This window comes from Argiope bruennichi, chromosome 4, assembly GCF_947563725.1.
Source record: "Argiope bruennichi chromosome 4, qqArgBrue1.1, whole genome shotgun sequence".
Lineage (NCBI taxonomy): Eukaryota > Metazoa > Arthropoda > Arachnida > Araneae > Araneidae > Argiope > Argiope bruennichi.
In genome coordinates this window covers 117014787-117033499 of record NC_079154.1, presented here as the reverse complement: position 1 = coordinate 117033499, position 18713 = coordinate 117014787, and the positions used below count along the sequence as shown (strand labels likewise).

Here is an 18713-nt window from a genome sequence, read left to right as displayed (position 1 = left end):
ATCTTCATCAATAATTACCCCACAATGAATTTTTGGGGAATCAAATTGCATTACACTACCGCAAGCCAAAAATCCAAAAACACTATTTTGAAAAAACAACTCTGCATTTGATGAGTAGATCTTTTCTGGCCTCAACAAATGATAGAACGATTTAGCACCTAGGAGACAATCAACTTTTTGGGGAACCATAAAATTATCAGCCAAATTAATATTAGAAGGAATTTGTTCTTTAACACTTAAATATTTAATTGGGGTTAACTCAGTGATTTTATCTACAACAAGAAACTCAAAATTTTGCTTAAAGCTCTTATCAGCATTTGAAATTTCAGCTTTAATAAATTTGGTAACAGTCATTGAGGAATTATTTAAACATGAAATTGTTACATTTATTTTTTCTTGTTTTAACCCTAATCTGTTTGCACACTCCGAAGTCATAATATCGGACTGACTTCCTACATCCAGTAACCCTCTAACACATTGCAGATTCCCAAATTTATCTCGAATATAAAATTTAGCCGTGCTTAACAATACAGTTCTCATTTGTTTATTTTCAACCGTACTCGTAGCTGAAAATGTCGATTGCACATTTTCATTAGTTGCGCAAGAAGTTGGATAAAAGGAATTAACTTCCGGGTTTAAAGTTGAACTTTCCCCTTTATTAACTATGGTACTAGTTTCGTTTTTACCACTCCCACTGAAACGATCAAACTCTCTGGGATAATGAAGTAACCTATTACGAGGTTTATTACAAAAGCAATTTCTTGCAGAACACTTTTTCACATTGCACATTGGTGAGAGGCATTTAAAACATAAGTTTTGGGATTTCACAAATGCAACTCTATCACTAACAGAAAGTTTTTGAAATTCCTGACATTTAAATATTGAATGGTTGTTCTGGCACATAACGCATTTAGAATTAGTATTCGATAAGAACACTTTAGAAACATTTCTATTACGATTTTCAAAATTTCCTTTACCGAAATTCCTTTGCTCATTTCTATTCGTAACGAATGCGCGGGAAAACGAAACGCACTCAGTTTTGGTTTTGGTTTCGGTTTTAGAAGCCACAAATAAATCACATTCTCTACTTAATTCCTGCACATTGAAAACAGATTCTTCTTGTTTAATACTGATATGACTTTTTAAATCTTGAGGAAGAGTGCTAAAAATCTGATCAGAAACCATTAACTCACACAATTTAGAAAAATCATTCACATTACGAAGTTGAATGTAATACTCAAAAACAGATCTAACTCTTGAAGCAAATTGCACATAATTTTCTGTTGGCAATTTTACTGCACTTTTAAATTGTTTTAGACATTCTTGATAAGTTGGTTGAAATTGTTTTAAGACAATAGATTTAATTTTTTCATAGTCACTCAACTCTTCTTCTTTGATATAAACCATTAAATTGCCAATTCTATCCCCTAATAGATTTAATAGAATTTCTGCTTTAAATTTATCACTAACTACTTTTGTTTTGAAAGCTTTTTCGAGCGAATTGAAAAAGAGATTAAAACATTCAGCATTTTTGGGAACAGGAATCGTCAAAACTTTGATACTCTTAATTAAATTCTCTAAACTAAAACTCTGTTCATTATCATTAAGCTCACACGATGAGGATTTGAGCTTTAAAAGCTCTATTTCTTTCTCTAAACGCAAAAGCGAAAGCCTTTCAATCTCCAATTTTTGTCCTAATGAACGCCTTTCGTTTTCGGCTTGATCCGAATTTTTACTTCTTTCGTCTGAAATCTCTTTAATTAAATTTTTCACAACCTCAATTTTTTGCTTATAAATGTCACTATTCTCAATTATACTTATCAAATCTACAACTTTAGCGGAAGATGCAAATTTAATATTTAATTCCGTACACAAACTCTTTAATTCGTCTTTCTTCAAACTAGACAAAGACATAATGAAAATTTAAGTAATTGAACACTTACCCACAATAATTATCCTTGAGAATTGGGACGAGAGAATACGCGAAAACACAGAGAACAGAAACAGAAAACACCACTCAAGCACAAGTTTCGTTTCCTAAGCCTACGCTAATCCACTTCGCATATTTTCACACACACACACACAAACGTAATCCATCGCTGATCACTATTTCAACTCCGGCTCGACGGACCATATGATTACACAAGCACTAAATTTATGTCGATAGCTCTCACATTATTGAATAATCACAACACAAGAATAAATTTGGACTCTTTTTCCTTTTATTCTGGTCATCATTGCATAGCAGGCGCAGCCTTGCTAACGCACACACACACACTCGCTAACGCTACACTGAAGTGTTTTTCCCTTTGCCGCAAGAGGGCAGCACAGTGACAGGTCGGAACAGGATCAGTACAAGTATATTGACATTTTAAAGCAAAATTTGAAATCTTCAGCACGAAAATTGAACCTTCATAACAATTTTAAATTTTACCAGGACAATGACCCCAAGCACACTGCTTTGAACGTTAGACTCTGGCTGCTGTATAACTGTCCTGAAATAATAAAAACACCACCACAATCTCCAGACTTAAATCCCATAGAGAATATTTGGCAAGAATCGGAATCAAGAATTCGCAAACACACCATTTCTTCAAAACAACAATTAAAATCGGTGCTTCAAGAAGAATGGGGTAAAATCACTCCAAAAATCACAAAAAAAATTAATCGAATCCATCCCAAGAAGATTAAATCATGTTTTAAAAGTAAAAGGAAATCCAACAAAATATTAAAACCTTTTAAAAAGTAAAATTTTAGGATAAATATTTGATGGAAAAGTAAGTGTACCATCACTTATGTGAGCCACTTTTGGCTCCGTTCTAAACAATTGTATTTTTATTAAATTAATATTTTAATATTTTGACAAAATGTATGCAATGTAATAATTGGTACTAACTTTAAATATAAAACACACCCAAAAAATTTTTGTACATGTTTATTTATTTATTTTATTACAGTTTCCTTTTGTAAAGCACAAGTGTCCCATCACTTTTGTGAGACACTGTATGTATTGTGACAAGCATATCATTATAACAAGAAAAAAGCTCTAAAATAATATAAAGAACTATGATTTTATGTCCGAGTCAATAAATATACTACTGAAAAAAATTAGGAAATCTAAATTTTATGGTATTCTCCCTTTCTGTCAGTCATAATTATTATATAAATTAATAAAATATTCTTTAGCGAGTAAAACTTTGAAAAAAAATAGTCCCACTCTTCAAATTGATTAAATCACCAATCTTTGGATATCCCTACTTTAGATAATTTCAATAGACACTTTTAGTAAGATTTGCCAGTGAATGCACAGAATTTTCTTAACATGACGTTGACTGGCTTAAAATATTGAAATTCAAAGCTCCATAACTTGACCAGTTTTAGTCTTAGATAAATGAAACTTTTTATTGTTCAAAATAGTGTGACTCGGATATTTTAATAAGTATGACTAACAAAACCAGAGTATTACATAAAATTTTTTTCATACTTTTCTCTACAGTAAATTTATTAATTCAAATAAAATAAAATTTAATTGGAATCATCTACTTTTAACAATTTAGAAATTAGCTGCTGGGCCACCATGAGGCTGTATATCCTAAAAAAAAAAGTATTCCTAGAAAATAAAAATTAATCAACAGAACATTATCTTTTCGTCTGCAATTTTACATTTAATGGAAATGCGAAAAGCATTTGCACCAAACTAATTTAAATCTCACAGCTTGCATAAAAAACACAGATTATGCCAAACGATTTTAAGGAAAATTGAAAAATTACTTTTTAAATTAATCATTACTTATTAAAGAATATTACAAATTTTAATTAGACATTGGTGTCTCAACTCGTAGATATATAAATAAAATGATTTAAATAAATATATTATTATATTTAAATAGGAACGGAGTACTTAAGATAAACTAATTTTAATTTAGTAATAAAGAGCTAATTATTTCATTAATTATTCCAAACGCTTCACTTAAATTTCCTTTATACTTCATAGTATGTGTGGATAAAATGTGAAGAATTTTTTTTAATCTATAGTTTAGATTCCTACTGCATATAAATTACTTTTTCTTTTCACTTTTATTTATATAACAAGCAAAAGAAATGAAAGTTTCTGCCCCATTTAGTACACCTATATATAAGCAACAGTAATTGCACGAAATAACAAGATGGAGCTCGAATTAATAAACATCTAGACTTTAATTATGATCTGTTGAAGATTACTTAAATATGAAAAGAAAATTACTTATGTAATTTTTAGTAGTAGTATACAATTTTTTAGAAGTAGTTCTATGCAATTTTTTAGTAATAATAGTAATAGTTTTTTATTAGTAGTAATTAGTAGATTAGTGAAATGTGGAAAGGAAATTACAAATACTTTTTTTAGAAACATGATAAAATTGACACACTTACCCAATGTAATCTCCACGTGTTCGTGACGATTGCTGGACCGAATGACCTTGCTGGATTGAAACTGGCACCGGTATAAGGAAACTGAAAAAAAAATCATAATTTAATTTTTTTAGCAAATTAAAAGCAAAATATTGATAGCTGAGTTTTGATTCCAATAATACAAAAGATATAGGCAATAAGATATCGAATTTAAAATAGATGATAATTAATGAAACAAAAATGGTATTTTGTTAAACACTATTATAGCTAAAATGTACGCCGCATATTCCTTATTTTTTTTTAAGCAGTTGCGGGATTCTGTATAAAAAGTATAGAACATTATGTTAAAAATTATATATTGAGCTTAAAACAGGACAAAACTTGAGACCTTACCTCTTCCATAAATATTTACATTTTATCTAATACACATCTGCAGACACAAACTGGACTCATAATAGGTTTAATGTGAGTTCTTTAATAATGTTGTTTATTCAACTAAGGATAGAAATTCTAAAATAAAAACAATTTTTAATTTATCTTTAAACTAACAAAAATAAACTAGGACTACAGTATAGGGTTTTCACATTTTTAAACATTACGGTCATTTCATCCTCTGCTCATTGAATTTTTCAGAGATGTATAGCACACATTTTACGCGAAAGAGATTGTGTACTCCAAAAGGAAACTTTCTCGAAGAAAAAAAAATTATTTTTAAATATAATTTTACGAATGTGTGCTTTGATGAAGAATTTAAGCCCACAACACATTTTTGAAATTTATGGAAAGATGCACATGCATTCAAGATCTTGTCACAACCGAAATGAATTGGATTTGCGATCCACAGTTTGGAAATCCTTTCTACAGACGATATTTTTAATTTTTGATTGTGAAATTCAGAGATCAGAAAGATAATTCGAATTAACGCCGAAATAAATTAGAGTCGTTTATCTTAATGAAATTTAAATTAACCAAATTTACAAAAAATTAATCAATACTAGTGATAATGATTTATTTCTCAAATTATTTATTTCTTTTTCATGATTAAATTCCTTTTCTTCTTTAATGATTTATTTATCAATTAAGACATAACTAAGACCGTAAGAAAAACTATAATTTAACCCTAGAATGCATGACTTTATATATATATTTTACAAATAAATAAATGTCTTTTGAAAAGCTGTGTAATATTTAGGAAAATTATTTTACAAAAATTATTAAATTGTTTTTTTAGAACTTTTAAAAAATTAAAATGGATTAAATGGTTGCATTACGAATTAAACAATATCCCAATGCCATAAATAACAATATAACAATTTTACAATAAAAATAAATGTCAGTTTTTACCAATATATTTCTTACAATGCAAAAAAATTAATATTTCGATAGTATTTTTAATGACAGAACTATTGATGCAACAACCATCTTGGTATTTTTCCAGTTTTCCAGTTTTAATTTAATACTGCTATTGCCATATATCAGTCTTTTCTACAACTGTTTGTCAAAAAGCAATTTAAAGAGGTTTCCAAACACTCATTGTTGCCAATTGGAACAATCATATGTAGCTTATAAATGGAAATAAAAACTTGTAACCATTTGGCTACACGATGCTCTGTAGGGTTAAACATAAGCAATACCCTCTAGTATTGTGTCATATCTTATATCATTATAGTTTGTTTTTCTAATGATAATGGTTTCTACGTGTTTGGAATTTGAAGTTCTTCCCCATTCTATATTTTAATGATCTAAATTATGTTGATTTTATTATAAATTGATTCGAATGTTTTAGAAGCAATTATTTTGGATGGATTTTGTGGCAAAGAATAAAACAAACCTAAACTGAAACTCACGTCAACGTCATAACATTAAACATTTTTTTTCTTATAATATCTGTCGTTCAAATCACCATCCAAAAAAATCAAAAGGAATAAATCTCTTTATTAATGTGAAAAAAATTGGTTTACAAATTTCAAACACGTGCTTCGGAAAAATAAGAAACAAGATACTGTTTCATTTGCATTCACTGCAAAAAGCTTTGTTCTATTCAAAGTATTTCTTCTGAGTTGGAGGAATATTTTAATAAAATTCTAAAAGCTTTTCATTCTTTCTGTCGTCTGTATGCTTTCACAAGCGTTCAACAAATATCACAAAAGTGTAAGTAATATGTATTTGATAAGGAAAAAAAGATGCACCGGATGGCATTTTCTTTCAAAATATTCTGACACATCGATGGATTTATTTACTTTTTTCTCATAAAAAAAGAATGCAAATACCGTAGCATTGTGTCATTCTTTTTTCAAAAGCGTTTTCGGACAAATTCAAGGAAGATGTTTCTTTTTTTTTTTTTTTCAGAACGCTTGCCACATCGGAAAAATGCATTAATATATATTTCTATCTTTTATACGATATAAAGCGAAATAAATGTATTTATATATCTTGTGTATATAATTTTATTTTTGTTTAATAAGATGAAGGAAATTTTTGAATGAAAAAGTAACAATTCTATTATTTTTATTAGATCGTCTTTGTTAGTTGCTTGATGTGACATATCTGATACAAAAACCGTTTAAAGCTGTATACAGAACAGATAGTTTGAGCTAAAGATAACAAATTTGTCATAGTTACTTTTTATGTAATATATGTTTATTAAAAAAAAACTTTTCCAAAATTTTAATTAATTTTTAAATTAAAAAGCAATCGAAATATTAACATTTTCTTTCATATATGTGTAATCGTAACTGTTTTCCTTGGCCCTCTAGCGGCCGCTGCAATAAACAGTTAGTACAAGTCTTAGAAGCAAACGGCAAACATAATGTTGCCTCGAGTATAATTTTAATTTATATTTGTAATTAAATGTTATTGCCCCAAATAGTTTTGTCCCCTTGTAAATCATGCCCTTTTATTTCCTTAAATGCATTTTGCCTTAATTTGCATGATTTGCTGATTTTAATCGTCTTCCCTGACAGAATTTAAATTTTGGTGCCCTTACGGCCACATATGTTAATATGAAAGAGATAATAATAATATGATTTAAATATTCATACTAATGAAAGCCAGGGCTATTAACAAGGCTATATCGACTTATTATTTTATATCAGATTGATATAGTACCACTTGATCTGAAACGAATTATGTCGAGCACACTATAATCGAGACCAAAAACTGACACCAAATCTTCGTTGCTGAAATTTGGCCACTTGTATCACTTGTTATTATATACTGTCAACGCCTTACTATTTTTGGTTCATATCATATTCAATAATGTTCATCAAGTTTCAAGACAGAAAAGCAGATGCAAGTTTTATTAATGGGGTATATATATTTTTTAAACTTATAATTTTGCTAAAGTATCTTTTTAAATGACTTCAGTTCATTATGATTCTCAGCAATCCCTAATATATTTAAACACTGAAAGAGTGAAGTGAATGTTTTTTATGTTACGAGATCACCTGAATTGATTTTTTTCCATAAAACAGCTGTCATATCCTTATAATGTAAACAAAAAAAAATCAAAGTAAAATTTTACAGCATCCTTTTATTTACACATCAGACAACAAGATTTTGTAAAGGACGAAATATGCTATCTCGCAATGCTGACTGTATGGCTGGGGCTGAAACAAACAAACAAAATAACAACAACCCTCAAGTAATTTTTACAGTTACGGCTGCTTGCGAATAAGATAAAACAGAAATAACGAAAATAAAGATATTTAGTACACGATATTTTCATAAAAATTGAAACTCCTTATTATAAAGTAGTTATTCTAGCTCCGTCTTGGCATCCGAAGTAATTAGAATAATTGCCGTAGCGACAGCATGTGGGAAAATTGTGAGTGGAGGCCAGTGGATGCGACTTGAAACACAAGCCGCGTTCACTGGCCAAAATCGAACCCTCCCAAATTCCCAAAGTGCATTACGTCATCAAAGGAGAGATAGCACGTCCTCAAACTATTACTATATTCACCAAGGAAACGAGATCCTGTGCCTATCTCTATGAGGAGTTTCTCTGGTTGATTTGATCTGTATCAAACATTTAATAGAATTGGTCTAAGGGATGTCTGTTCGCTTGTCTGTCCATTCTTGTACATAAAAATACAGGAACGTGAAAAAGTAACTATTTAATTCGATGAAACTGCATATGGTTTTAACCACCAAACTTGTTGAAATGCCTGAAGCTTTGTCTATATAGTATTTATTTTTGTGAAAATATAAGCAGTTGCAATGGTCCTCATGACGCGATTTCGGGAAAATATCTGTATATCATCTACGATCATGGTCCTTAAAATTCAAAACCTTCAAAATTTAAAAGTTATGTAATATATATCGTAAATATTTGATAAAAGTGGAAATAAGTTGTAAAACAGTATTTCTTCGTAATATTCACTTTTTTGTAACATAGATTTCTTCGTTTCTTTTTTCAGTATGTCAGAATGCCTCCACTTTTGATTTATGTACTTTCGTCTATTATGTAAGATCCACAGATCTTTGTCTATTATGCAATTTTCTTTTAAATTATTTATTTTGTATCCCAGTTTTCATTGCTTTTTCAGTTTTTCCATATTGATCTGCTATAGAATTTGGGATGAATATAGAATTCTTTCATTTAATTTTTTTAATACTTTGTATTAGAAAATTAAGCTAAGATAATTGATGTATAAGTTAACAAAAAATGCCATAATTTCTTTTGCATTTCACATAGGTTTCATTTCTTGATAAGCAATTAATGTATCAATCGTCTTATTTCACATTCTTTTTTAAATTTTATTTCCACTTTTTCTGTAGATATAAAATTTGTTTCCACAATGCTCTTCCTTGACTTGAACTGAAGACTTTTCGTTTCGCATGTTTTCTCCCTTTATTTTTATATGCTGAAGGCACTTTTCTTTATGTATTCCGTTTTACTCTCGGTTTTTATTTTTGTCGTTATATTTTTACTTGTATTTTGTCTTTCGTCTATATCCTGATCTACTATACAATATAGATTCACTATTATTATATGCATGTATATTCAAAACAGTATTATAAAAAATATAAAGAAAAATGAATAAAATCTAAAACATTATCATGCTGCGATTATATAAACTTAATTGACCTTCCCCCCCTTTCTCTTTCTTCATCTTGGAACCAAAGCGTTTGAAATTGGTGGTAAAAAGAAGGGAGTTTCCTTTTCCCTTTTTTTAAAAATGATTTTATATCTTTAGGACAAAGGAATATACTTTCCAGCTTGCTGAGAGGTTTCACAGTTGATTTATTTTGGTTAATGAACATTCCTGCTAGTAACAAATTCTGTATTGTCTTTCATAGTATACAGAATTTTATTAAGCGGATTACTTTTATGACAATTATTGGTTTTAATATATGGCACATTAAAATACGAAATTAACCAAAAGACTACACTTTTTTCATTACATAAACTTAGTGGATGCTAAGATGCTATTCTATGAGGAAGGCATTACATTTTTTACTAAAGTAAAATTCAACAAAACTGTCTTTTTTAATTTGTCATTTAGAAATCAAAACATAAAAGGAATAAAACTAAATCACCATACTCAAAACAAAAATTTTCAGTGAATTTTTCTTTTTTCAAAGCTTCCTAAAGAATTTCTTTGTTGCTTGACAGCTACTGAAAAGGATATATTTATAATTTGGATATATATTTTTGTACTAAAATAATTGATAGAACTGCAATATTCATGTTACGATATTTCACGAAATATCTTCAATTTGGCGGATTAACATTCAATTCTTTGAATTATTTTTATTAGAAAATAAGTATACGCGATTGCATTTGTTAAAGTATCAATTATCACAACATTCTATTAGCGGCTTGCAAGAAAAATGGAACTATGTGTAACTATGATAAAATCATGCTATTAATTTTAGCTAATTTTTACCAAATTAGCACAGATCCAGTTAAAAACATCCAATTTTCAAACAGTTTCTATTAAGATTATGTGATGTAAATATATAAAGAGAAAGTGAAGTACAGCACATAATTTTTTAATCCAAAAACACCATAGAAACAACCTAACATCGTAACCTTTAACAAAGCAGATAGCGAACAAATCATAAACCTTAGTTATCGCTACCAGTATACTTAAAAGAACGTCCGCGAGGGTCCGGCGGAGTCATCCGGAAGCTAATTATCCGGCAAGAGCACACATCCGGGGTTTACAGAGCAGCCACTCGAGTCTTCTTGCGCTTTAGAATGCCCGGGCACCGGAATTGCCCATTAATCCAATTACCCATTAGGGACTATTAAATTGAACGGCTGTTCCCTACTCAAGGGACCACGTACTGCAAAAATGGCATAAAATTTAAATGGGACTTGTGTATTTAGTGTACATTAGAAGCTATTTCGGCTTTTTTCTTACTTGAGTTTGGATTTTATTTAGTATCAGCTTTATTTTATTTTGATGAAGTGGGACTTTTTTTAATGATGAATTTTTGTTTTCGAGGGTTATTTATTTTAATATTGCCGGTGCTATTTGGAGTGAAAATAAAGAGGATTCAATTGATCGAGTCATGGAAAACTCTGAACAAATTCACGACATGCGGAATTGGAAGCGGCAAAATTAAATTTGCTCGGTATGACAGTTCGGAACGAAAAATTCTAATTATTATTAGAATTTGTATATCATATTTTATTTGGTTTAGTAAAGAAATCGCATGATTCATCAACAGTAGATCAGTGAACGATGAAAAGTCCATTTATTATTTTAAACCCATAATGAATAACATCAGCTCTTAACAGAGACACAGAGGAGGTAAATAGTTCTCGGGGCATAAAATTGTTACGAAAAAAATTCAAAAATCTGTCTAATGGGTGAACGGTAAGAAATCCAAATCCATACTGACTCTGCAGAAAGGATAAAGGCGTTTTATCTTGGTTCGTCTCTGCTTGTTATAGCCCTCATGACTAGAATAATCTAGAACAAATACAAGAAATCGAGTCCCAATTGAACAATCGAAAAGATTATAGAATATTCTGTGTCATTCATTTTGTCACCAAGTTGCTAAATGGTCAGCAATTTATTGCCAAAGCCAAGGGGCATCCATTCAGTAACCATTACTATTCCTGTAAAACTATATTCTGAAAAATCACTGCGTTAGAGTAATAATATGATTTTTCCGCCCTCTGTCGTTAATAATGATTTAGTAAGGATAAACGACGCACACAGAAGGTATTTTTTTTTTACCCCTTCTTCTAATTAAACTTCAAAAACTGGAAAAATTGCACTAAAACTTGGTTTTTATATCGCCTTTTTAATACTGTACCGGGTATCCATGCCCCAACACATCTTTTTGGAATGTTTTATTGCCTCAATTATAAAGAGATAATAAAATATTTAGATGCCAAGTTGGAAGCCCTCTAAATATAATCCAACATGCCTCTTGTAGAAATTTTGCCCATAGTAATCATACCATTTACCCCCCCCCCTCCTCCTCAGTAGTTCTTACCACTCAATGCGATTCCAGTTAACAGCATTCACTTTTGGGATAAAGAGAGGGAACAAAGAAATGAAGAAATTTACTGGAATAGCTGTACGTCTTAGATTGTAATAATATTCATTATTATTTTCTCGTAATGCAGGAAATAAATATAATGGAGTAACATATTCTTAACTAATCCCAATAAAAGCATTTTTAAAAAAGATTTGGTCATATTTACATCCAAAATCAACTGATCATTTGATAGATGAATACGAAATATGCACAAAAACGAAATTTACTGACTTGCACGCTACAAAAGTCAGTGCAATTTTCACAGATGCCTGCATCTGAAATGTACACAATTCCAGACTTCTGCAAACCCTTTGCTTTAATGCATATCAAAACACACTCTAGAAATAAAAGCAATCCGAAGATGAAATTTTTTTTCCCTCCCGTGTCTCTCTCCATCCTGCAATCCGTCCGCTCGGCGAGGTTTTTAGCTGTGCGGAAAATATTTGCGCTTCACGCACCGTTTAATATCCGGTTGGGGCCAAGCGGAGTGGTTTCGGTTTCTCGCAATAAAGCGGCGAGGAATTGTAAATATTTCGCGGATCTGTCACGAGAGAGTTCGGATGGGCGGATTCCGGAGAGATGGAAACGAGAAAGGGAAAACAATCTGCTCTGATTTATAAAAGAAATACGCTCCGTGAATTGTAAAAGCTGAGGAAACGGAGATGTTTTTCTACGACATCAAGAAAGAATTTGCAATTTACAAGATAGGGTTTCAGATTTTTGGCAAAAGTGCTACAAAACCAGTATTTATGACCTTCCCCATACATAGATAGTAGGGTCCTACAAAGTAAACAATTAAACCGACATCTAAAAAACGGTTAAAGTCATGGATGCATTTGTTACCATTGTCACAAATATATGATGCCTTGCATAAATATTAATTATTAATAACCTTTTAAAACAATTTTGAGCTTTTTTTCTAGCCCGAGACAAAAATTCCGATAAATCAAACAGTTAAATTTAACACTTAAACTAAAAACAGGATACATACTTCTCACGAAATAGAAAATATGCACAACAAAGGGATTTACTGATTCTAAAACTCATTGAATATTGTCCGATTGGTTCAGAGTTCTGTAGAAACTACAGAGAAAAGAACCAAAATTCTATCTCGTGTGTCAAATTCCATTAGATTGTGCATATCCTGCCATATATGAAAGTCATTAATTGACATTTTTTATAAACAATTCTAAAAAAATTAGATATTTGTAATACATTTTTTTTCTCTTTTACATTTTGATACCAGTGGGATCTAATAATCCCAACTTGCTGTAACAATGAGATAAATATATCCTCCTTTTAAATTCTTCCTCTATCCTCACAATATATAAATCTAGTAAAACTAACTTTAATGGAGTGTACCTAGTACATTCTTGCTGAATAAAGGTTCAAATTTAAAGAGGTTTCCAAATTTAAAAAAAAAATAGTATTCTAAAGGTTAACCATCAATATTAAGTCCAATCTGAGAAATTTTTAAAAAAATAGTATTCTAAAGGTTAACCATCTATATTAAGTCCAATCTGAGAAAATTTTAGTCAGCAACAGGAAAAAAAATCACAGAACCATATTTTTCAACTATTTAAAAAAATAGTATAATAGATTGTAGCGTAGCAATTTTCTTTAATTACTTAACTGATTTAGCTATACGCTTTACATGGATTGAATTATTATATTTTGAAACTCTCAAATTAAATTTGTCATGCATAAATGTCAAAATTCAATAGAAAACTGAAATGATATTCCTAAATATTTCGTGTTCTACGAAATTGCATTTAAATGAAAACACATCCTCAAGTACTTTTTCTATTATTCGATAGAAATGAACTTGTTAAACATTTAAAATAACTTAAGGGTTATTAGTCTTTTGCTAAATTATTTAATTGATGATGTAAGCAGAGATTTTCTAACTGTAATTATATAGCTCTCATAGTTCTTACACTAAAAAAATTAGTTCATAAACTACAGTTACATATTGCAACAAGGTTGTCTATTTTTTGGCAAAAATAATAAAATTGAGATTTTGATACCAAAAGTCCAAATTCTTTCATTCTCCTCTATTGTGAAAAAAATATTAATATTTCATATTATTTCAAATTCTCTCATGTTCAGAATTTTGGCTGTGATTTTCAATTTTTGATCATTTTTTTCCACCTTCTAGTACTTAAATAAATGAGAGGTGAAAAGTTAACAGTGCTCTATTTTATAAAGTCTTAATTTTTGCTATTTACTTTAATAAATTAGTAACACAGGAAAAAAAATAAACGTTTTCCCATTTTTTTTTTTTTAATTTTTCTTCTGACTATTAAAGCTTGCTGCTTAGTTGTAACAAAATTTCCGTGTCTAGGATGAAAACATCGGATAATTTTTTATTCTACTTCTAATTTTTTTTACTTCTTACTGAGAGCAGAATTACATACTGGAATTTTTTTATTTTATCAATTTACGTCAATTTCGTCATTTTTTTATTTTATCAATCAATCGACATATAATTTTTTGAAATACTTTCAAATTACTATTAGTAATTTATATTAACACGGTTCAGTTATACTAAAGTGTCATTTCAAAACAACAGTGGGGCTATTTTGGGACTGATCTCACAATTTTGAATCGCCATCAAATGATGAGGGCGACATTTGAGCTGGCACCCCTCACTCCAGCCTTCCGCATCACATCAGCGAGAGGGCGTTTGGCTGCTGCGGATTTAACATGCACCAGACCAGCTTCCACGATGGTTCACCAGTGGAATCGGGTCTCGAGCCTAAAACCCTCCAGTTCCGAAGCCGAGATCTTACAATCAGGCCACCGCGGCCTATATTAACTCGATAAATAATTGAATTCAATAGTTAACCTCCAGTTAATTTACAGTAATAAAATGAACACATTGAGCTTCATGCATTTTTCTTAAAAATACACGAACTTAAAATTTTGTAGCATTTAATACTTTAAGAAGGTATGAAAAGAGTGAAAAAAAATGCTATATATTATTTGAAAGTGCTTCAAACAACAACAAATTACCGAAGTTTTATTCCAAATAATCTTAAACCAGGCACAGATGTTCAGTTCGAGATTACCTAATAGTATTAAATTTTCTCCATCTTATCCAGTTTCTGTGAAATAAATCTGCACTCCACTTTTGAAAATAACATGATTTGCTCGCCCAACCAGAAAAATTCTCCAGTTATCTAACGCAATTTCTACGAGAGAAACCAGACACCTCTAGATCAAAGATAAAAGCAGTTTCGTAGCGTTTTTCCGAGGGAAAAACATAATCGCTTTTAGGTACGATTGTTATTTTATACCTCCATTTGCCAGCTGTGCGCCCCAAAAAGTGGCCGGGGCGTTTTTCCTGTTATTACCGCCATCTGCAATAAGGGCCCAGCCTTTCTCAGATGTTCTTTGAGAAGAGCACTTTAACCTTTCGTATTCCTTTCATTAATCGGATACTACCTCAAAGGTAGAGAAAGAGTGATTGTTGGAGATGAATTTAAGGAAGGGGCAGAATTGGTTTAGATATAAGAAAAGAACACCTCGTATGTGAAGTTAGTATTTATTGAATAGCAAGCCATCTGATACTTCCGTACGGGGGCTGTTATAATCACTGAATGCCTGATACATTTATACTAAACTGAACAATTTTATATAGTCTATTAGACATATATGATTATTTTTTTTACCTTTGATTATTTTCCTTTTTCTTTTTATATGAGTAAGCATTAGCAATTTAATATAATAATAAAGTTGAATATATTTTTTATATTATTATGATTATACAGGGTGATTATAAAAAAAGCTACTCTAATATATGAGACAGTAACTATCTTACCGTTCGCAAGAATGGAATGAAATTTTGGTATTTTGAAGTATACACTCAAAAATCATATACAAAGGAACAGTTAAGGTTGCAATGACAAAATTTCAAAATTTCCAAGTGGTAACACCAACTTTCTTTTATTGGAATGTATTCTCCATAGCAAAGCATAATAAATAGCGTTGGGACGGTGCATATAGTACAGAAATCACCGCCGTTAGACAGAGTAAGAAGAAAGAGAAAATAACCAATAACAGCAGAGAAACAACAGAAAAAAGAACATTTCATTGTATTTCTCAAATTTTCTTCTTTGCCTACTTCAACCACGATGATACTTTGCATGCGGCAGATGATGTCTAGAACCAAAGCACGTGCCATGCCGGAAGGAATCTGTTGAATTTTACGTCTCTGTTAAGTATACCATAGTTGTTAAGCATACCATATGCTTTTTTTAATAATCACTTTTTTAATAATTTCTCCTTAGTCTGTCTAGCGCTGATGACTTTCGAGCTACAGATATCATTCCAATGCTATTTATTATTTTTGCTATGTGAACACATGCCATTAAAAAAAGTTGGTTGCCAATTGAAAATTTTGAAATTTTGTCATTGTAACCGTAACTGTTAGAGCTTAATTGTTGTTTTTCATTTAATTCTTAAGTACATGCCTCAAAATACTTTGAAACAAAATATCATTCCGTTCCCAAGAATGGTATGATAATTACTGTGTCTTATATAGGGATGGCTTTTTTTTAATAATCACTTTTTTAATAATTTCCATTTCTTTTTAGGACTTAATTAAAAATAAAAGGCAGAGAAAAATTACTCTGCATATGACTCAAGAATTTTCTGCTCTATAAATGCGAACATACAAATATTAGGGATAATAATAAAAGTAGTTAAATTAAAGTTAAAGATAGAAAGTAATAATAATAATTACAGAAGCAATAATTGCACGAATTTTCATAAAACGGAAAATTGTGAAGCAGCATAAAAAATATTGTAAATTAGAATAATAATTTGATTAATAATTTTAAAGAATAGAATTTTATCAAATGAATATATGTATATAAATTAAATTATATATTCTTTAGCTATGATGAACCTACGATGTCCTTCTCTTAATCATCGAACCCAAGACATTTGTGGTTGGATGTAGGCGCTACTCACAAACTGGTACATGCCTAATGATCTTTTGCACTTAACTCTTAGGAAGTCATTGTTTATACTATTTGCTTTCCGTCGATGCAATAATAGATATTGTTGTATACGTATGTATTAAATGTTTTTTCTCCACGCGTTTTGTAGTCTTACTAAATAACTTCAATTTTCTTAGCTTAATCAGCTATTCCGTGCAAATTACGCTTACCCCTTTAATATCCAGAAATACCAATTATTTAAATTATTGTACACTGCTTCTTAATTGCAGGTATTCTTGTTTTGTAACTGTTAAAAACTCCAATTACTAATGTAGAAGCTTTAACAACAATTTGGCGCTCAAATGAAATAAATTCAATTCGCGTTCCAAAAGCTTATGAATTGAAAGTATCTAATATTTCATCTAAAAATAATATTAATCTAATCTTTTATCTCTCTAATTGATACAAAAACCATTTGAAGATTATAATACAACTAATTAATAATTTATATGCCGATTTTACTTTTAATTAACAATTAATTTTACTTTTGAGAATGAACTAATCATTTTCAACTATGTCTGCAATCTTATTTTGAGATAAATATAATTGGAATTCCTGTTTTTACTTTTTCCAGATTCAGTAAATATAATTGATTATTACTTTCAAGTTTCGCTTCTGAGCCGATTATTTCATTCAGAGATCAATTAACTTGGATATATCAAAATATATTGTATATTTGTAGTCTAAAATCTGTTGTATATTTGTAGTAAAAGTATAGTGAACTTCTAGTTATCTGTGGAACTGCATGGCAAAGCAACTGTAGATAGGTGAATTATAAGGTTAATCCACGAAATGAACAGAAGACAACATAAATCGACACAAAAATAAGGGGGATTTTTGTCTCCCGAGTTCCGATGTACCATAAAAAAAAGACAAGAGTAGAGAATAAAATGAATTTATTACCAATATTACAAACAAAGTTACTTTTAGACAAAAATTTTGTGAAAATTCAGGAACTTGTCATATCGATCGCTAGGTTCCCGTTTTCGAAAAACGTTTCTGCCAGTAATGTGAAATGGGACTTAACGCTCCTTTGAACTTCTTATTAGCTTGGAATTATTATTTTGGATTCCTCTCTAATGCTACAATTCAAGAAAGAGACGAAAACCCATCGGTTTAAGGTCAGGAGATTTTCACCGAAAAATAGGGTGGAATATTCTCTATGAAGGGGGCAAAGATGTAACATTGTCGCAACTGAAGATTTTATTCAATAAGATGATCAAGTCTTTATAATGAAACTGAAGATGCTTTAACAAGATGGCTGACAAGCATGCCAAAATTGCAATTTTAGAGGGTGAAAATTTAGAATTCCTGGTGCATATATATTTTTTTCTTAATGAAAAATTTAAAGAACTTTCGGATTAATTAGGAACTTCAAAGTAACGTTAAAACCCATCCCACATCATTGGTGGTAAGATTTTATGAAGATAAGAATTCGAAATCTGATCTATTTCACAATGATCATGTTAAAAAATAGTTATGTTTGTTTATAGCCCTTGGTAAAAAAAATTTGTTTTGTTTTATATACTTGACTTTTTTCATTTATCATCAGAGCTTGAAAAAAAAAACCATTAGGAAATTTATTGTAGAAACTACATTTTTAATTCCGATTCAAGGAACTGTATATTGCTGTACTTACAAGGTTATTATAACATTAAGTACAGAGATAATCAGTATTCTTTTGTGCATATTCTTTTGTGCATATAAAGATTTGTTTGTGAAATATTTTTGATAACATCTTGAGTGAAATAACTATAGGTAATAGAACATTTTTACATTTTTTTAGCATTAAGTTTTAATTTCGTATAATTTCAG

General features: G+C 30.0%; 1 protein-coding gene across 1 annotated transcript in view; it reads right to left on the bottom strand.

The window, feature by feature from the left end:
- The window catches only part of LOC129966913 (lens fiber major intrinsic protein-like), a 50619-nt gene that overhangs the window by 6344 nt on the left and 25562 nt on the right, over positions 1–18713 (bottom strand). The window contains exon 2 of the mRNA XM_056081528.1: positions 4411–4491. Within this exon, the coding sequence (XP_055937503.1) occupies positions 4411–4491 (81 nt within the window). The remainder of the gene's footprint in view (positions 1–4410; positions 4492–18713) is intronic.